At 47.5% G+C, this 20,417-nt stretch overlaps 1 protein-coding gene across 2 annotated transcripts in view; it reads left to right on the top strand.

Annotated features, from left to right (window-relative positions):
- fhod1 (formin homology 2 domain containing 1) overlaps positions 1-19,717 on the top strand; it is a 49,074-nt gene extending 29,357 nt beyond the window's left edge. The window contains exons 10-28 of one of the 2 annotated variants that reach the window (XM_030726229.1): positions 197-612; positions 2,554-2,661; positions 3,380-3,469; positions 4,380-4,406; positions 4,919-4,969; positions 8,633-8,781; positions 8,943-8,999; positions 9,378-9,515; positions 9,660-9,826; positions 10,010-10,597; positions 11,555-11,710; positions 11,861-12,043; positions 12,185-12,304; positions 13,553-13,714; positions 13,796-13,986; positions 14,059-14,251; positions 14,897-15,077; positions 16,127-16,303; positions 17,880-19,717. In XM_030726229.1, the coding sequence (XP_030582089.1) occupies positions 197-612; positions 2,554-2,661; positions 3,380-3,469; positions 4,380-4,406; positions 4,919-4,969; positions 8,633-8,781; positions 8,943-8,999; positions 9,378-9,515; positions 9,660-9,826; positions 10,010-10,597; positions 11,555-11,710; positions 11,861-12,043; positions 12,185-12,304; positions 13,553-13,714; positions 13,796-13,986; positions 14,059-14,251; positions 14,897-15,077; positions 16,127-16,303; positions 17,880-17,962 (3,237 nt within the window). In that variant the 3' untranslated portion in view covers positions 17,963-19,717. The remainder of the gene's footprint in view (positions 1-196; positions 613-2,553; positions 2,662-3,379; positions 3,470-4,379; positions 4,407-4,918; positions 4,970-8,632; positions 8,782-8,942; positions 9,000-9,377; positions 9,516-9,659; positions 9,827-10,009; positions 10,598-11,554; positions 11,711-11,860; positions 12,044-12,184; positions 12,305-13,552; positions 13,715-13,795; positions 13,987-14,058; positions 14,252-14,896; positions 15,078-16,126; positions 16,304-17,879) is intronic. The other variant, XM_030726230.1, reaches the window with a different exon arrangement.
- Positions 19,718-20,417: the final 700 nt, after the last annotated feature.

Raw genomic sequence — 20,417 nt, 5'->3', positions numbered from 1 at the left:
TGTTTTCATATTTCACACAGCATCCCAACTTTTTTGGAGCTCATGTTTTCCAGAACAAACGTGTCCTCGTCACAGTGACGGTGCTCAGTGAGGATGATGCAGCAGCAGTGATGGTGCTGATACGAGAAACATGCAACCACTCAGTTACCCTTTTGTGTGTGTGTGTGTGTGTGTGTGTGTGTGTGTGTGTGTGTAGAATGCTCTGAAGTATGAAGATGACGAGGTGGATGACTCCTCCCCCCTCCTCCGTAAAGAGAGAAGAAAGGTGGCCACCGGCGAGCAGGAGGGACAGAGGAGCCGCCGCCACTCGTCCAGTCAGAACCTTCCTCCCTCCAGCTCCCCCACCCCTCCTACCCTCTTCTCCCCACCTTCTGCCAACTCCTCTGTATCACCAGCCGCCTCCCCCTCTGTGTCCCCTGCTGTGTCCCCCGCCCTCTCCTCACCCAGCCCCACGGCGGGGCTCGGTAGCAGGCCCTCGTCCCCGCTGGTCTCTGACCCCGGCAGCTCCGCCTCCAGTCCGTCTGGATCCCGGAGAGGGTCTCCAGTGCCCCCCCAAACAGCCCCCAACGGCACCGTGAGCGCAGAGCAGGGAACAAAGACGCCGCCCAGCCCGTAAGTTCACTCTGCTCTTTAACTGCGATGATCAGAATCAGGATGTAATCAATAACAGCGACTAAGACAAAAGTGTGGCTGAGAAATCCTCAAAGTACAGAGTCGGTGAATAAGTGTGACCTGTGACCTCTGAGGAAGATCATAAAGCACTGAAGTTTCACTGAGCGGTTGAAGCAGGAAACCAGCAGCTCCTAAAGTCGATGTATTCAGAGGAAACGAGCCGAAATCACGACCTGTTAATCAGAGGCCGCGGTCAGACTGCATCTCCCTCGGGCGCTGTGCTCCGAGCCGCCACCTGCTCCCTCCGAGTTTACCAAGTTTAGGCCGACAGACGCACGGACGGAGCGAGGGGTGGGGGGGCTGTTTTGATTGGAAGCAGCTTTTCTGTGAGTTCAATCAGCAGGAATGTTTGTCCTCAGCGGGTAAACCTCTGTGCTCGTTTGGCCTCTGCAGAAGCGCGTGTAAAGAGACGCCGTCAGGCCCGAAGCACGAGCAGACGGCGTCCACACGAGCCTGTTTTTGTTCCTGCAGAGCTGAAGAGGAAACTGCTTTCTGTCAGCTTCAGCTTTCACAACCAAAACTGGAGAAAATGGAAGCATTTCAGTTTTAAAGACTTAGTCCAAGTTCATGAAAAATGTGCGAGTTAATGGTCATCATTTATACGGCAATAAGAAGCCATCAGCCACAACACCAAACTCCCTGAAAGCAGGTGAACAACAGCGAGCGCGTCAGAGCCATGGAATGTTTTCCTGGGAGATTTTTGCATCCTGGCCTTCATGGTGTGCACTGATGTTTAGGTGGGCGGTGTGTGTTCAGGCGAACACACTCCCGTCCCTCACAGCCGTCCTCCCTGATGGAGGACAGCGCTGCACCTCCACATGCAAAAACTGCTCAGGAGCAGCTCGAGAACACAGCGGGGTGCAGACCTGCTCTCTGCATCCAGCTGAATATCTGCAACATGTGCAGGAAGAAGCCCGATCGCCACCTCACAGCCAACAGGACCCAGTGTTCCACTCCCACCTTCCTGGTACCGGACCCCACAGGACACCACAGTGTTCGGACCGAGTGGGTCAGATGTGTGGTTTGATGTTGTGGCTGATTGGTGTATGTTTTTATAAAGTAACGCTTTACTGTCCCAACTGGAAACAAAGAGCACAGGGACGCTCTCAGCTGCTCCTCGGGCAGCACGCTCTGATTAAGGTTCAGTTTTTAAAGCTATCAGAAACTTCTGAGGCTCTCAGAGACTCACAGGATCACTGAGTCCACACCTGATGCTGCCCATTCATGGGAGCACTTTTGATCCGTGACAATATTTAGCAAAATAAATCAGGATATTGTCAGCAAAGCCTTTTTTCCATATAAAATCATATTCTGTGCTTCCCTCTCTTCAGTGCTTCCTGCTGTTGGGTCTGAACTCTGAGATCATTCCTCCTGATAAGCCTCCTCTTCAGGATTTTTAGAATCCACACTCCGTAAAAATCCGAGCAGAGTTCAGCAAAGCCCAAAATGATAAGGAGGAATGAGTGAATCAATCAGGTCAATATGGTTTTTATACGTCTTCATTTAAAGCTGTATAAAAACCATCAATAATATCCCCCACCTCGCTCCTCAGTTTAATAAAGGTGTTGATGCTTTAAAGCAGCTCATGTTCATGATGACTGTGTTGATTTGTGGCAGCTGGTTTCAGTCTGAGCGCCTTCACCTCCAGGAAATAAAAAACTGGATTTTCAGCTTTAATTGTTTCACGTTAAGAGGAAGCGAACGGCTGCAGACGCCTCGAGTTAAACCTTCTCTCGCCTCTGGATACATTTTCTCATCTGGGCCTTTTTCTGGTGTTTCTGCTCATCTGGGTGTCTCGGTGTTGGTTTACGGTCTCTGATTTAACCACCCTCCCCCTCTGTCTCTCTCTGTTTCTCTGCTGTCCTGCATGTTGACCACTAGGAGTCGCTCTTTCCTCAGCCACCACATGTCATCTCTGGGCCTGAGCAGGAAGTCCAGGCTCTTCTCCAAAACCAGCTCCATCTCTGAGGAGTATCCGGATGGCTGCAGGTCTGTAGCACTGAGACTGACCTCAGACCTGCAAGCAGGACTCCTGTCTGTCTGCTGCAAACTAACCCTCTGCAGTCATGTTAGCGCCCCCTGCAGCCTGCAGAGCTGTCCACTATCATACCTTTAGTATTTCTATGACTTTGTTTTTTTGCAGAATCATAATCAGTAGCACGCATTCATCAGAGCTTTATACACACACATGAAGTCAAACTGCACTGGTTTGATTCACACATGAACCGTTGCTGTAGGAAGGCTGTCACATTCATGTGGACAGGTGAGATTGGCACCATGTGACACGAGTGTGTGCAGGATGTTCAACATCCACTGCAAAGATCACAGCTTACATTTCCACGTTACTCACCGTGGACCCACAGACGTTTGCTCATCAGCACTACAAAAACTGTCTGAAACAACGACAGGAACTCATTTAGGACGCGTTTTCTCCGACGTGGTCACATGATGCTCACTGACCACTCAGGCTGCAGATTTGGGTCAATGTTCAGTATTTACAGGAGGCTGGGAGGGAGCAGCTGACACACACACACACACACACACACACACAGAGCAGTGTTGGAATGAACTGGCAGAGAGCAGTGTTTGTAAAGCAGTCTCTCTCTCTCTCTCTCTCTCTCTCCATTCTTGGCTGTTTTGCTTATTTTCTCTTTGTGTGTGTGTGTGTGTGTGTGTGTGTGTGTGTGTGTGTGTGTGTGTGTTGCAGTCCGTCCTCCCCAGATCTCTCTCAGCAGGAGAATTCCCAGTTGAACCCGGAGCAGCCCGGCATCAAGACGGACACTAAAGCTAAAACAAAGTGAGTCTGCTCGTTTCTCTCTCGTGTGTCTCTGAGGTTTTGGGGGCGGGTCTGACGGCGTACCTGTGCAGGTTTATCTCTTTGTGGTTTGAGCTGCAGGTTTCTGGAACTTTGTGGATATTTTAAATGATCCCGTCTGGATCATTGCTTTTATTATTTCTGGATAGTTTAATTTGTTTTTAATAACTCGATTAAGGTCAGAAATTCATGGAATCTTCATCTTTAAGCTTCCATATCAGGATAGTTTCTTTGTCTCTTCTTATATTAATGTTATTGTGACTGGTGGAGTTACCAGTTCTCGTGTTTCTGTATCCAGATCATTTTCTGGATAATTATTTATTTTTAGATGGATGATGTTGTGTTTTTGGATAAATTCCTGACACAGTTTCGATGTGAGATTAAGATCGTTTCTGGATTTATATATTTTTTTTTATAATTTTTTTTTTCCTCTGTAATTTCTCTGAAATGTTTCTAAAACTAAAATCTTTTTTTTTTTAGTTACAGTTTCTTTGTCATTTTTAATTTATTTCTTTATTTTTTTCTATTTTTGTTATTTTGTTTCTGTTTTCTCTTCAGTTTTTCTTTGAAGTCATTTCTTCTTCATCATCAGAATTATCTGAACGCTGATTTCTTATTTTCATCTTTGCAGAATTGGTTACTTGTTTCCAGTTTTTCTTTTCACATTTGTGAGTTTTTCAGAATTATTTTTCTCACTGATGATTTTCATTTTATTAAAATGGGGATGAAGCTGTCAGAGCTGCTGAGACAGTAAAATGGCTTCAGTTTGTCCAATGATGTCCCCCACCCCCACCCCCATTACGATGCTATAATGTTCTCTCTCTCTCCTTCCTCCTCCAAAATTCCTGCTCCCTTATTTTTTTCTCTTCCTCTCCTTTTATTCCTCTCCCAGCTCTGGGGAGGATGAGGAGCTCTTGTGGTAAGTACCCATCTCTTCTTCCTCCTCCTCCTCCTCCTGCTCCTCCTCCTCCTCCTGGTCCTGATCATCCTGTGTGTCTGTAGTTGTGTGTCTGGTGTTTGGCTGCATGAAATAAGCCTTTGACCAGTTCAGTTAAATTAATATTGAAGGGGCACCTTTAACTTACCTGACCACATTCATTTATTTACTTTAATGGTTTCTTTTCAGGTGTTTCTGCCTTTTATATCTTATGTGAACCTCTTGTTGTTAGAAGGTGGGTTACCTGTAACGTGGCCTGGCTTTGAAAGGGCTCCTTTAGGGGCTTTTACATACCTGTTGGCAGGTTTTACCTTAAAGCAGCAGGTGACCAACATCCAGCTGCTGCCTGAACAGGATGATGGGAAGCCTGCTGTGTGTGTGGGTGTGTGTGTGTGGGTGGGTGTGTGTGTGTGTGTGGGTGTGTGTGTGTGGGTGGGTGTGTGGGTGTGTGTGTGTGTGTGTGTCCTGCTCAGATGTGTGTTGTGTCTCTGCAGCCCAGGTGACTGTAATGTAAATCAGGACAAGCCGGTGCTGAGGAAGTTTCAGTAAGTACTGCTGCAGCCCCACTGCATGCTGGGAGCTGCAGGGTTGTTGGGCTCAGATGCTTCTGGTGTTTGTGTGTTTGTGTGTTTGTGTGTCCCTTTGTGCAGACTCAGCAAAAAAATCCTCATTATTTAAATCATCATATTTTAAGATCCAGATTTAGTTTGTGTGCTTTGGGGTTAGAGGTGAATCAAGGTGATTGATGTACTGTCCTTTAAGGTGACGGTACTGTGTGTGTGTGTGTGTGTGTGTGTGTGTGTGTGTGTGTGTGTGTGTGTGTGTGTGTGTGTGTGTGTGTGAGAACTAGTTTGCTTCTGTGTGTTCAGATCAGGGTTATTATAGTTAACGAAAACGAACGAAATAATGAAAACTGAAATTGAAAAAACATTGTCGTTAACTGAAATAAATAAAAACTATAATTAAAAGGAGAAAACGATAACTAATTAAAACTGAATTGTGAGTTTACAAAACTAACTAAAACTAACTGAAATTATCGATAAATTGACTTTCATTTACTTGTTTTTTTTGTTGTTTTTTTTAAACCTTGTGGATTGATATGAAATCATTTTTTCCGCTCTCCGAGTTTAAGCTGGGAGCGCCACAGGACAACTGTGTGAGTGCGTGCGCATGTGCGTGCGCTCACCGCGCTGGTCCGCCAAGAAAGCGGCAGAGTCCCGTATGGAGGTTCTTTGAGTACAAGAGCACAGATAGAATCGAAAGTCTTGTTGTGGATGATGAAAAATGTGCGGAACATTTCTCAGTCAGGAAAAACCAGCAACATCAAAGTCCACCTCAAACTGTTGCGTCCTTGTGCGTTTCCGGCTACTTTATCAGTGAGAGAATAACAATCAGGAATAATAATCAAAGCATCAATATAAGGACTCACAACTGTCAGCAAATTCCTGGTAGGAGACTGCTGAAACTATCAGGATGGATGTGAAGGAATGAAGAAAGTGGAAAAAAAACAGGGACAAATATGTTTGCAGCCAAAAAACTGAGCACAAAGGACCAAAAAAGAAGTCCCAGCCTGCACCGCATATAAAACACCTGCACACGACCACGAGGTAATTAACACACACACCAGCTACACAAGCATAAATGTGGACATGAGGTCGGACACTTCCGTAGGTTGTGTACAAAGACCCTGCAAGTTTAATTAGCAGCATCTAACCAAGCTAGCTCCAAAACAGAAGCAGCTTCAGGTGGTGAGAACATCAGGATGCAGCTGGATTTGAGCTTTGACTCCTTCAAAGAGTTTGTTTTTGTTTAACACCACATGTAGGTGTTATTAATCTGCTGCACTGATGCTGAAGCTTATTGTGGAGTTTATTGTAGAATTTATTGAGTTTGGGAGTTCATGTTTTTCTTTGTTTCTCCCTGATTATGCTCATGTGTGTCCTTAATATTACACACATTTAGCATGCAATGCTGCTGTCTGTGAACAGCCGGTATCTTTTGTTGAGTTTTCATTACACAATAGTCACTTTTGTGCCTTGAATCTTGCACCTGATTAGGTATGAAAATACTAAAACTAATACTGAAACTAACTGAAACTAAGCATGAAACCAAAAATAAAAACTAATAAAAATGAGAAAAACTGCTCTGAAAACTAATTAAAACTAACTGAATTAAAGAAAAAAAAGTAAAAACTAACTAAAACTAAACTATAATGTAAAATCCAAAACTATTATAACCCTGGTTCAGATCAAATAAATGTATCTACTAATCAAGGACAAAGAATGCAGCGTGTAATAGAGAAAAGGCTCTAACAGAGGCGATGACATGAACAGGATGGAAACAGATAATGGATGCATGGGTGTTCATAAGCATGTCAGGGTCTTGAGCTGCTGCAGCAGGATGTGCAGTAACAGCTGGAAGAAGCTCACAAAGCGATGTTTGTAATGTTTTCATGTAAAGTCTCAGAAAAAGTCTCTCTATGCTAAATGTAGATGATCCCAGCATAGAAAGCTGAGCTGCTGTTTCCTCCTCGTCCGGGTCTGTGTCCTCCTGCGGTTCAGACCAGAACAATAGAAACTCGTAAAGAGAAGCAAAAATGTAACTGTGTGATTTTTGGGAGGCAGCTGCAGCCACTAAACACAGACATGAATCCCAGATTGTTGATCAGACCTGAACCCAGCAGCTCTGCGGTCCCTCAGACCTGGACCGGGTCCACCTCCAAAACTGCAGAGGTCAGATCAGCTGCCTGCATGGAGCTCCACCCTGACAGCATTAAACTATATCTTATACATTAGCACATCACTTATTACTGTGTATTAATAAACAGGGAAATCATAAAAGCACTCAATAAAAACTCCTTTTGTCATGTTTCAGTTAGAAAAACTTCCATCAGTAACTGAAAGGTCAAAGACCTGGAATGACACTGATCTGTAGTGAGGGTGGAGAGCAGGTGGAGGAGAGCCTGCAGGGTGAAGGTTTGCAGAACAGAGCAGTGAAAGTCAGTAGAAGCAAGACAGAATCCATGTGTGTGAATGAGAGGGAGGCAGGTGGAGAGGTGAAGGTGGAGGAGTTTAAATACCTGGGCTCAACCCCCCAAAGTGACAGGCAGTCCACACGAGAGTTGAGGCAGGGTGGGGCGGGTGGAGACGAGTGTGAGGGCGACAGAAGGAGAGCAGCGTGAGGGAAGGTTTACAGGATGGTGGTGAGACCTGCTGTGATGGACCTGTTGGTATCAAAACACTGATAAAAGATGGAAACGATCCCACAGCGGCACAGACGCGTCTGCAGGTCGTTTCCACAGAGTCACGTCAGGAAGGCGTCTGCTGCTTTTTCCTGCAGCAGCTCATCGGTCCTGTGAATCTCTGCCAGTGACGCCTTTTACTCATTCATTCGTTTATTTTGGCACATTTTTCTCTGTGCAAATGTGTAGAAGCAGCTCCGGAGTCGGGGGGAGGAGACCTGAGACGACCACAAACAGACACAATATGAAAAGAACAAACTGACCCTGCAAACAGCCAAAGGGCAATAACTGCGAGCGCCACAATGAACCAAAAGTGACTAAAAACAACTGAATAATAAAAACATATAAAGTTTCTGTGTGTGTGTGTGTGTGTGTGTGTGTGTGTGTGTGTGTTGTCTCAGCAGTCTGAATCTCAACATATTAAAGTCATAAATCTGAGCTGGGTGGACGTCTCAGTGCTCCACAGGCGGTGTGTGTGTGTGTGTGTGTGTGTGTGTGTGTGTGTGTGTGTGTGTGTGTGTGTGTGTGTGTGTGTGTGTGTGTGTGTGTGTGTGTGCTGATGGTGGTGGGGCTGACTCTGGTCCTGAGTTTGGTTTGGTCTTTGGTAATGTTGGGTGGAGTCTAATTGCTGGTGTTTAATCTGCTGGTTTGGTTTTGCAGCTGAGAGTAAAACTGAATCTGAATGCTGCTCGTTAATCACTGATTGGCTGCAATGATTTAATGTTAGATTCACTTAAAGGGACCTTTTCTGCTCATATTTGAATTCTGCCACCGACACTGCTGATTGGCCACAATCCAGATCATCAGTGTAACATTAGAAAAAGAAAATAAGAACATGCTGATTGGTCCCCTTTGCCCTGAAGTTTTGCCTCCCTCTGAGAACAGCAGCATGTGAACGCAGCAGCTTTTCCTTCCAGGCGCGGAGCCTGAGATCAGGTCTAATTCCTGCTGACTTTCCTCTCCTCAGAGGCACCTTCCTGCGCACCCTCGCTGTTGCGCAGTTGGAGAAGAAGAGACGAAGTAAAGACTTCAACAAGCTCAAGCCTGATGAGCCCATAACTCCAACCTTCCCGCTGACGGCAGATGAGGATGGAGCTGAAGAGCCGTCGCATCCCAGTAAGCCTTTAGATTACAGTCACAGTACTGCACACAGCGTCCTGTCCCTTTAATGGAGTGTGTGAGCTCAGAGTCACCTTCCCCTGTGTGTGTGTGTGTGTGTGTGTGTGTGTGTGTGTGTGTGTGTGTGTGTGTGTGTGTGTGTGTGTGTGTGTGTTCAGCTCCAGTACCGAGCAGCTTGGAGACAAACGGACTCTCAGACTCCCAGAATGACCCAGGTGAGATGCTGCAGCTGCCCTCCAGACCTTGCCTTGCACTCTGTGCCTGTGCTGCCCTCTACAGGCACAGAGAGGAACTACAGAAACAGCCTGTATACAGTCTGACGCTCGAATCAGTCAGAAACCTTTATTGTTATCAATAAGCCGCTGATCAGTGCTTTACAAGTATTAACAGTAATATCCACATATACACACATACACACATTCATACATAAAATAAGTGAGTAAGAACACGATAGAAATACAACATTCTCACAGCAAGTATCTTCACATTAAAGCGGATGATCCACGTCTTCATCTGAATCCTTCTCAGTCTGAATTTGAAGAGCCTTTAAAAACTAAATGAAGCTCTGACCCTGAACGTGTTCCTGTCTGCAGCGGCGCCTGAGCAGCGTCAGAGCAGCACGCTGTCCAACGACACAAAGTTCAGGCTCGACATGCTCTACTCAAAGACGGGAGCCGTGAGCCCGCCTGCTGCTGCCGACACCGCCCAGGAAGAAGGAAGCTCCACGCCAGGTGAGAGAGCTCACTGTGTGGTCTTATTCTTGTTAATAAAGTTACAAAAACCTTCTATAAACATGTTTGTTTTTTTTAACTTTTCTGATGATTCAGTTTCACACTCAGACTTTAAGAGAGAACTTGCGATTTCTTTCCCATCAGGTGACGATTTGGGTGGTCGAGGTCGTGTCCTGGAACGATTGTCCAGCTTCAAAACGCACTCAGCAGAGCCCGCCACCCCCAACGAGAGCAGCGCCTCCCGGAGGGCAGAGCTGGAGAGTCTGGGAGGATCAACGCAGGCGGCTCGAGCCCGACTCGCTGAAGAACAGGTCAGAACATTAGGAAGCCTTTCTGTCTGCAGATGCTGCTTTTTAGCTTCTCCGGAGGGCGGCGAGCTTTTAAAAGGACTCCAGTTTAATGCTGTAATCATTATTTATTCATGTGTCGGCTCATCGGTGAGAAATGTTTGAAGGATGAACATAATGCTGATAAATGTTTATATGCACCATCAGAACCGTTGCCTCCGGCAGCAGAGCAGCATCGACATTGAGCTGCAAGCCCGCCGTCTGGAGAGCACCCAGATGACCCCGCTGGGCCCCGGGGGCTCCGCCGACGCGTGGAACCAGCTGCAGCCGAGCGCCGCCGCCCTGCGCATCAAAGACCTCGACTTCTCTGACCTGCTGGACGAGGAGGACATCGACGTCTTGGACGTGGACACCTTCGACAGCTCCTCTTCATCCTCCCGCCTTTCTGGCATCCCTCCCCCTCCTCCTCCCCCACCTGGTGTGGCTCTCCCTCCTCCTCCTCCTCCTCCTCCCCCACCTCCTCCACCAGGAGGTCTCGCGCCCCCTCCACCTCCTCCACCTCCACCAGGTGCCCCTCCTCCACCAGGGCCCCCCCCTCCTCCTTCCATGGGGGCCTCTCAGAAGAAGAAGAAGACGGTGAAGTTGTTCTGGAAGGAGCTGAAGCAGGCAGACGGACCTCAGAAGTGTCGCTTCGGTCGGGGGACGGTGTGGGCGTCTCTGGATAAGGTGGCAGTGGACACTGCTCGCCTCGAGCATCTGTTTGAATCCAAAGGCAAAGAGCTGCCTGTAGCCAAGGTGGGTGTCTGTTTACATAAAGCATTTATCAAAAACCCTGCCTGAGACCCCCAGAGGCCAAAGCCAGAGACCAACAAGATTACAGGATTCGGATGATGATCCAGGGTCAGTGTGGGTCCATCAGTATCTGCATGTTGATCAGCAGAGGAATGTCCCAGCTCATTAAAACTGTCACAGTTTGTCCACCAGGGGGCTCTGACGAGCTGTAAAAACGCTCCTCAGGGAGCAGCGGGATCGCCTCACCCTCTGCTTATGTCATCATTTCCTTCAGAAAATTCCACCAATCAGAGCGGAGAAAATGGCTCAGCTGCTTTAAACTTTAACCGTTAATATTCATAAAGAGAGCTGGTATCACTTTATAATAAGTTAGATAAACTGTTGCTTCATTATTGTGTTTGTGTCTCTGTAGCTGATGAGAGCCTGACGTGATGGATCCTTCCTGATTCCCAATACCTGATTATGTATTTAATAATCATTTTATTACTGATGAAACTTTAATCTCAGAGCATCTAAAGACACACATGAGGCGGCCGTCTGTGTGAGGCCCGTCTCACATCCACATTTTCATGTTTTTTTCCCTAAAGTGAACCAAAAGTTTTAGTGTCAGTAAAACCTGAACAGGAAATGACCTGTACTCAGTTTACGCTCCGTAACAGCCAATCAAAAATCTCTATAAACGCGTGTTTTCGGTAGTGACTTTAGGACCATGCATTATAACCTGTCTGTTAATCAGCTCATCAGGAAGTCTTTACTTTAGTTTAACGGTCAGTTTGCCGTTGTTGTAAAGTGCGGCTGTGACGCGTCGATCATCAGCTGATATTTTTTCCAGCACCATCACAGGAAGCATCGCTGAGTCAGCCGTGGTGAAAGCCGGCATTCCTGCAGCGGCAGGCGTGGATGTTTCCATGCAGAAAACGATGCTGACGTCCTCATCGTGTTTTTCTCGTTTGTGTGCAGAAAGGACCTGAGACCAAGAAGTCTGAGATTCTGGTTCTGGACCCAAAGAGAAGCAACGCCATCAACATCGGTATGACCGTCCTGCCTGCAGCCCACGTCATCAAATCCGCCATCCTCAGCTTTGACGAGTTCGCCATTAGCAAGGAGGGGATCGAGGTACGAGGAGCTCCTGTCAGAATGATTCGAGCTGCTGTTGGTCAGGGCTGTATTTCATCTTTAACCCCGTTACAGTGAAACTAGCATGTTTAAGTAGATTTCAGTAGAATGTGGTCGATCCAGCCATGACCCTCTCTGTGTCCTGAGCAGAAGATCCTGACCATGACCCCAACAGAGGAGGAGAAGCAGAAGATCCAGGAGGCTCAGCTGGCCAATCCCGACGTCCCTCTGGGCACAGCGGAGCAGTTCCTGCTCACCCTGGCCTCCATCAACGCCCTGACGCCCCGCCTTCAGCTGTGGGCCTTCAAGCTTAACTACGAGGCTCTGGAGAAGGTAAACGGGCTGACTCCAGATCAGTAAAGATCAATGCTGTTTGTCAAGATTACAGAAAAGGAGGAATGATGAAAGCTGGTGGAGAGCCGGCTCGGCTGCTATTACTGAATGTTGAGACGGTGCGTCTGTCGCCCCCTGCAGGAGATAGCTGAGCCGCTCTTTGACCTGAAGCTGGGCATGGAGCAGCTAGCGTCCAATCAGACCTTCAGGAGAATTTTGGCGACGCTGCTCGCCATCGGAAACTTCCTCAACAGCTCCAGCGTGAGAAGAGAAGCCACACCCACACACCTGAGACATCCTCACACATGCACACAACATCACAGTGTAGAAACTCACAAACTTCACAGCTGAAAGTGAAAGTGAGGCCTTCATTCAGCAGAGTTCAGAACAGCCTCACTGGTGGTTTGTTTCTCTGAGCAGCCCCTCAAACACATTAAGCTTTATGATGTTTCCGCTGCAGCAGAGCAGGCGTTACAAACAGCTGCCGCACAGCTCGGTCGTCGGGCTAACAACACGTTTCCCTCGTGGCCCGTTAGCGTCTAACAACAGTCTCCAATCAACAAGGTCAGCGAGCATGTTAGTCAGAGCACCTCACCTTCCTCCGCTGAGTCCTGCTGAGTATTCCCCGACGTCTCCATGAAAACACATACGTCTGTTTTATGATTACAGCATTAAACCTCCAGTAAACGAACCAGAGGGACTGACGTATTTATGTATTCACACCTTATTAAAGGTGAAGTCAGATCCACATGATTGGTTACTGAGTCTGAACTGATGGATCCGATCAGACTAACGGGACAGAAAACAGTTTAACTGATCTTCTTATTTCTGTGAGCTTTACCTGCAGACCTTTCAAATCCTCTGTGATACCAGCATGAATGATGGGTGAGTTCAGCCCTGTTTAACCTCACATAGACAGAATAAGAGCTGGTGTAAAGTCCTGAGCCGCTGAGGCCTGCAGAGCCACAAAGACCAGTTAAATACGAGCATCAGCTGTTTCACACTAAACTGGGAGGTGAGATTAGATTAAAGTATGAACCCAACAGTGTAAATATCAGAGCATGCAAGCACTGGACACTATACTGGCATTAATATCCCACAATGCAGTGCAGTAGGAGCACAGACTTTCTGGACGGTGATCGAGGCAGTTTGCTCGTGTCTCCAGCAGCCAGCGCCGCTCTCGCTGCTGTTTACCTGCACAGCAGCTCACCTGAGCGCAAAGTTTGGGATTTCAGACTTTCCTGCTGCAGGAGGGCTGATCAGACGCCTCTGTGGCGATGGATAAGAATCTCAAACGTGCGCGTGGACGGCGCCGTATTTACATACAAAATTTATCTCGTACTGAGAGCGAGGAACCTGCTGAGCAGCTGAACTGGTTCAGTGGGTGAAGCTCAGTTTGTTGATCCTCCAAATAAACAGTGAAGATCAGAGATTTCAGGCTGAGCTCCATCCTCTGACCCTGTGTGTGTGTGTGTGTGTGTGTGTGTGTGTGTGTGTGTGTGTGTGTAGGCTAAAGGCTTTGAGCTTAGTTACCTGGAGAAGGTGGTGGAGGTGAAGGACACGGTCCACCGTCAGTCTCTGCTTCATCACACCTCCACCCTGGTGGTAGAAAATTACCCAGAATCCTCTGACATCTACTCTGAGATCCCCGACATCACCCGCTCAGCCAAAGTACAGTACAGCTCCGCTCTTCTCACCTGTACGCTGCCCTTTGTAAAATCACCAGGTGCTGACCACGTGAGTTTTTTTCAGGTGGACTTTGAGCAGCTCTCGGAGAACCTGGTCCAGCTTGAGAGACGCTGCAAAGCATCATGGGACAACCTGAAGCTGGTGGCCAAACATGAAACCAAAGCGGCGCTGAAGAGCAAGTTGACAGACTTCCTGAAGGACTGCACGCAGAGGATCATCATCCTGAAGGTCGTCCACAGGAGAGTCATCAACAGGTGAGGCGCCAGCGTTCACACAGACACGCGGTCCTCACCAGAGCGGTGCACTGACTCCTCCTCCTCCTCCAGGTTCCACTCCTTTCTGCTGTTCCTGGGTCAGCCGTCCTCCTCGGTCAGAGACATTAAGGTGACCAATTTCTGCCGGATCATCAGCGAGTTTGCGCTGGAATATCGCACCACCAGGGAGCGAGTGCTCACCATCAAACGGAAACGAGCCGTTCACCGAGAGCGAACCAAGACCCGCGGAAAGATGATCACCGAGGTAAGACTCTCCTCTTGCTCATCGGAGGGGTCAGAGGTCACCGGCAAAAGAATCAGTTACTTGATTTTTATTCGGTGCTGCTCGGTTAAGTCTTTAACATGGCCTTTAATGTGTGCATAGTGCCTATATAACAGTTTTATTAATGATAGAACAGCAGCAGTTTAACATATTTGTAGCTTTTCTTTGGTGGTTTAGTATAATAAAGTGCACAGATGATGTCAGATCATTGTACCAGAAGGCTCCAGCACTACAAACATGCTGCCTGTGTTGGCACACCTCTGACTTAAGCCCTAATTAAATTCAGATGGATGAGTTATGAAGCAGTTTCCCACCTATGTGCTTATTACAGCGGAAATAAAGAGTAAAATCCTTTCCTGCATCAGGCTGTAACGTTTATATGTGTGTGTATATATGGTTGCAGGTACAAAATACATTTCACTGTGCATTGTACTGTGTATAACTGTGCATGTGACAAATAAACACTATCTTATCTTAGCATGAGTCTGAGACTAACTCGCATTTGGAGTCAGCCCCCAGTGGCTGCTTGAGGAACTGCAGTTTGTGGCAGAGAGGGGTAAAAAATATCAGCACTCAGATCGTTTTTTTTTTAAGTGAACTCATCCCAGTTCTCCTCCACTCCCACAGACGGAGAAGTTTTCAGGGGCGGTGCCGCAACCGGGCAGCCCCTCCCCCGTCTCTGTGGCGACGGAGGCGGAGCAAGATCGGGAGGAGGAGGAGCACGAGAACATGAAGAACCTGCTGATCAGTCGCAGCAGCACCCTGACCTGTGAGCCGGGAGGCCTGAGGCGCTCCAGAGCTGTCCGCAGTAAGACACAACTGTCAGCCTCGAGTTTCCTGACCGACCGTTTCTTTACACGAGTGTTCGACCAGTTTAATGACATAATGAGCTCCAGTCTGCAGCACGAGGTTCCCCTCATTCTTATCTGAGGAGTCAGCAGGACGCAGAAAAATGTGATCTGACCTCACACAGACTCGGTCCACTTTTTCTATTGCAGCAAAGCATGAAAATATGAATATTTCAGCTCAGCTGGAGCTCAAAGACAGACCTGAGTCTTTGCCTCCTTTTTTCTGCTGAAGACTCGGGTCAGACTCGGGGTGAGAGCAGAGGTCTGCTTTACTCTACGACGGGTGCACAAAAAACTTGGTGATTGTCTCCCTCAACATCACATACTTCCTTATACAGACCAGCAGCTTTTATTCCTCCAGAATGATTTCATTTTTAAAGTGGTCACATTTTTATTGGGTCATTAGTGAGTCTGCTAAACCCGACACTGAAGTTGGAGTAAAAAATTCAGATAAAAATGTACTTCCTAAAATCTGACCCTGTACCAGCACCCAGGGACCGGGCTGTCGAGGCCTCCTCTCTGATCCACGGAGCTCCTACAGCTCCTCAGTGCACCCCCGCCCCGGCCGGCTCCACGGTGGCTCTCAGTTACCTCACTCACCCACGACCCGTTTACTTTGGGAGACCCTGCCAGGGGCAGATTGCCAGGACGATGTAACTCCTGGGATCGGGAATCGGGACAGACTTGGAGTAGAGCCGCTGCTCCTCCACATCAAAGGGAGCCAGTTGAATCCCTGGGATTCCTCCTGGACACCTCCTAGGTGAGGTGTTTCACGTCTGTCACGCCCTGGGACAGACCTAGGACCCACTGGAGACGTTATGCGTCTCAGCCTGATTTGGTGTTCCTCCAGGGGAGCCGGAGTAGGTGGGTGGGTGCCCCCACGACCCTGACCGGTATAAGCAGCAGGAAGGGGGATGGATGGATTGTTAATAAGTGGTTCTTGTTCCTCGAGCAGGCATAGCGTCCTCGTGTTTCCCGTCTTTGCTAATGTTCTGGTTCTGGTCCTCAGGTCTCGGCAGGGTGAGTCCGCCCAAGATGGCTGTAGCCAAAGAAGATGGGGCGAGCTCCCAGGACGACGCCACAGATGACATCATGGACCGACTCGTCAAGTCTGTTACCCAGAATCCCTCAGCCAGAGAGTCCAGCCCCAAAACCCGCAAACGGTCCCGACTCAACAGGAAGTCACGTGAGTATGAAATCAGGTCCTGACATTGAAATGACACGTGTGACCGGCTCTGCGAAACACAGAAACCTCCGTTACACTGTCCTGGAGTCTGCTACGAGCCGCTCGGGTCTGAGTGACGTTCAGCATCAGACGGCGAGCGTCTGTGCGGATGTGTGCGTGACTTCCTGTTTTTATCGTGACCGCACAGACCTGTGGCGGAGCGTCTACATCAACTGCACACGCGCCCGCAGCGGGCTTCAGACTTCGACTTCAACTCCCAGGGTGCATTGCTGCAAAATGGTCTTTGTGCTTACAGCATGTTTTTGCATTAGCTCCATATTTTTAAAGTCACAGTAGCTTTAGATGAATCTTATACTGGGCCTTTATGCAGCCCTCAGTTTGTCATCTGTCTCACTTTAAGCCCCGCCTCCATAATACCTGCTTTCTTCTAATTGGCTAACTTCCAGAAGCCTGCTGAGGGGCAGCACCCAGAAGAAACTTAATTTTAATCATTTTAGCCATCTGAATTTTTTCTGATTGGCTGTTTTAATTTGATATCTTTGAAAATGGTTTAAGACTCCAGGTGTTTACGAATACCTTTATTAGTCCCACAATGGGGAAATTACGCACCGGCTCTGCTGAAGGTCGAGTCCCCGGAGCTTCAGCCTGTGTGCAGACACAACAGCAGCTGTGTGTCCAAAACACACTCATATCTGTGCAGCTTCATATCACTGTTTGCACTTCCTTACTAAATCTGTCCACAGCAGATAAGCATCAGCTGCAGACGAGCTGCTCTCTGAAGAGTCATTTCATCATGTTGGAACCAAAAAGACAAACTGAAGTCTCTGATTGGAACATTTCAGCCTGTTTGACCTTCAGGAGGTATTTGAATGCAAAAACGTGAAAACCTGCAGCTTCACTTTATTTATTTGAAAACAACTGAGCTGCATTAAGCTGCACTCCTCTGGCTCTGCATCAGCTTGGACTGTGAGACAGCAGATTTGTTGAGTTATGGCTGAATGAGACGGTTACATGTTGTCTGGACCTGCAGCAGGTTCCAGTTTGAGCTCCTGTCGGCTCAGAGGTGACGGGCTGCACACAGACAGAGCCCAGACTCTGCCCATTCAAAAAAAACTAATTTAAAAGCCTTCCCTGATTTAAATGTGTATGATTGCCTCCTCAAGGTCATCATCTAGTGCACACCTGCTCCACTCCAGCCTGTGTGGGATACTTTAACTTGATTTCTGGGACGAGGATGAAGACGGCTTGTCTTTTTTTTATGAGCAGAGTCCTGAAACTTAACAATCGCACATCAGGTTCCTCCAGGTAAAAAAGGTTCTACCTGGAAGAACCTGTGAGTTCCTGCTCCGCTTTGGACCGTTTAGATCTGAACTAACGTGTTAAAGCAGCAAAGAAACAAATGAGTCTGAGGCGGCGCCTTACTCTAAACTGAAGACTGATGGAGTTTCAATTAGCATGAAATGAGCTGCAGTCTCCTGTAATAATGATCTCTTTCTGTGTGTGTGTGTGTGTGTGTGTGTGTGTGTGTGTGTGTGTGTGTGTGTGTGTGTGTGTGTGTGTGTGTGTGTGGTTTCAGTGAGGAGGACTCTGAAGAGCGGCCTCGGTGTGGATGTGGTTCAGGCTCTGGGACTCAACAAGCCAGCAGCAGACCGAGTCTGATCGGAGGGCGGAGCCGATCGGTTACACAGACTGAACCCAGACCAGCTGAGAGGCTCCACCGAGACTCGTCTTCCTCGGCTGTTCAGACGCTTTGCTGCAGAAACAGCTGTGAGGGGGAGTTTTCCTGGTTTCCTGCAGCTTTTAAACCTCCATGAGGAAATCTGAGTGCAGATCTGCAGCTTTAATGATTTTACTGTAGATTCACTGTCAGGTTTGTGTGCAGAGTCAGAAACGCCTCCGTCCTCTCAGAAAGCAGTTTGTCTTGATGAGGTATCAGTTCTCGTCCTCCTCATCTCTCGTGTTGACTCTCAAACCGGTGGTGTGTCTGTGGCTCTGAGTTCATCGGGATCTTAAATCATATCAGCAGACTCTTCTGGGTTTCTAACACGCGGCCCGCTTCAGGAGTTTGTTTTTGTTACTTCTGTTTCTTCGGGTGTTAAGTTTAGATTTTAAACTCTAGTTTTGGCGTTTTGTTGTGTTTTCCACTAATTTAAGACGCGTTTGCACAGCAGGAACTTTTCCCAGAGGAACGTTTGGAGTCCAGACTGCTGCAGGAACATGACCCCTCCCTCACCTGAAAGTCAGAGTTCAGCCGTAGTTCAGTTCTTCTGCAGCCCGGATCCTTTCTGATTGGACCGTGTTTTGTGTCTCAGCAGTCCGCACGTGTCACTTCATATGTCGTCATCGTTGTTGTTCGTCTGCATTACTGCCACCTGCTGGACTGGAGGGTTTAAAACACGCAGTTCAGCCTGACCTTTGTGGGTCTCTGCAGCACAGTGTGAGGCGACTGAATTATAAAGCTCCTGGGACTAAAATTTCTCAGTGTAAAGTCTGCATCAGCCTGATGGTGAAACCAGTGAAGAAAAACCTCTCCAGCATGTAGTTTCATCAAACTTAGGCGAGGCACTCGTGCTGGTTTGAGTCTGAACACGAGTCCTTTAAACAGCTGAAGCTGGCGTGGGAGCAGTTTGTTTATTTTATTCTGAGCGTCAAACACGCCGTCCTCAAAAATGAAATAAAGGGAAATAAGTCATCTGGCACATAAACGTTTTAATTGGTGGGTGCAGTCAGGTGATCCAGGCTCAGTTCCTCTCTGTTTCCAGTCTTTATGCTGACATAAGCTAACCACCTGTAGCTTCATTAAAGGCTCCGCTGGTGTAACGATCAAACCACAGGCTCTGTTCACTGGCTGTTCTGGAGCTTTCTGTCTGATAACACCACAAATGCATCGACTCAATGAAAATATGTAACGCTGATCGAAGGCGGCGCCAGAAACTGTAAATGAAACATCCTCGAGGCCAGATCGTCCTACCACATTCACCGTGTGTGATTTACACTCCGAGCTGCACAGAAGAGTCGGTGTTTGCTGTCACAGCGTCACAAACGTTCAGTTAGTTCACATAAAATACAAAAATGATCTACACAAACCTGACGCACAGTTCAGTGTGAGTTTATCAGGTCTGTTTGACACAAACTGACTCGATTCAGGCTGTTTGGAAACGTTTCACTACACTAAGATCACTGGGTTGGGGGGGGGGGTGTTCAGTCAGGATGTTTTTTGCACTCAGAGGCGTTTTTTTCCTTTCTGCTGACTTCAGATCAGTTTGTGTCAGAAGCTTCTTCACATTTTCTTTCAGGCTCAAACTGATGAGGAGGACTTTGTTTTAACTTAAAGAGCAAAAATAAAGCAGCATTTTATAGAAATATTAAATGGATGAATGTGTCGCTGGTTTAATAAAGATCTTTAAGAACAGATGTTTACGTTCTGTTTTCTTTGATTAAACTCTTTCACACCCACATTTCTGTCATTCATCATCCCTCACCTCGTGTTCCTGCATCACCCGCTCCACCTGCAGCCTGACACACACATTCACATCTGTGGGCAATTTAGACTGACCAGGTAACCTAACCCCACTAACTGCATGTCTTTGGCCTGTGGGAGGAAACCGAAGAACCCACGCAGAAATGGAGAACATGTAGACTCCACCTGGGCCTGGATTCAAACCAGGATCTCGCTGTAATCCAGTGGTTCTCAAATCCAGGCCTTGTGGCCCGGTGTCCTGCAGCTTTTAGATGTGTCTCTGATCCAACACACCTGAATGAAATGGCTGAATTACCTCCTCAGTATACAGTCAAGTTCTCCAGAGTCCTGCTAATGACTTCTATATTTGACTCAGGTGTGTTGAAGCAGAGACACATCTAAAACCTGCAGGACACTGGGCCACAAGGCCTGGATTTGAGAACCACTGCTGTAATCCAACAGTGCTGTTTCTTAAAATAAATGAAACAAATTAACAATAATTATCAGCTTGTCTGGACAATGTTTTAATGGATTTGGGTGACGAGTGTCTTTCTTTGGTTTGAGCTTTTTAAATATCTCTCGCTCAGAGTTCCTCTTTGCTTTGAGTGATGATTATGCTGCGATCTTGCTGCTCCGGTACAGTCTGAGTTTGAT

This window comes from Archocentrus centrarchus, chromosome 3 (assembly GCF_007364275.1).
Source record: "Archocentrus centrarchus isolate MPI-CPG fArcCen1 chromosome 3, fArcCen1, whole genome shotgun sequence".
Classification (NCBI taxonomy): domain Eukaryota; kingdom Metazoa; phylum Chordata; class Actinopteri; order Cichliformes; family Cichlidae; genus Archocentrus; species Archocentrus centrarchus.
Note: the sequence above shows the minus strand (reverse complement) of the source record. Positions and strands in the feature narration are given on the sequence as shown.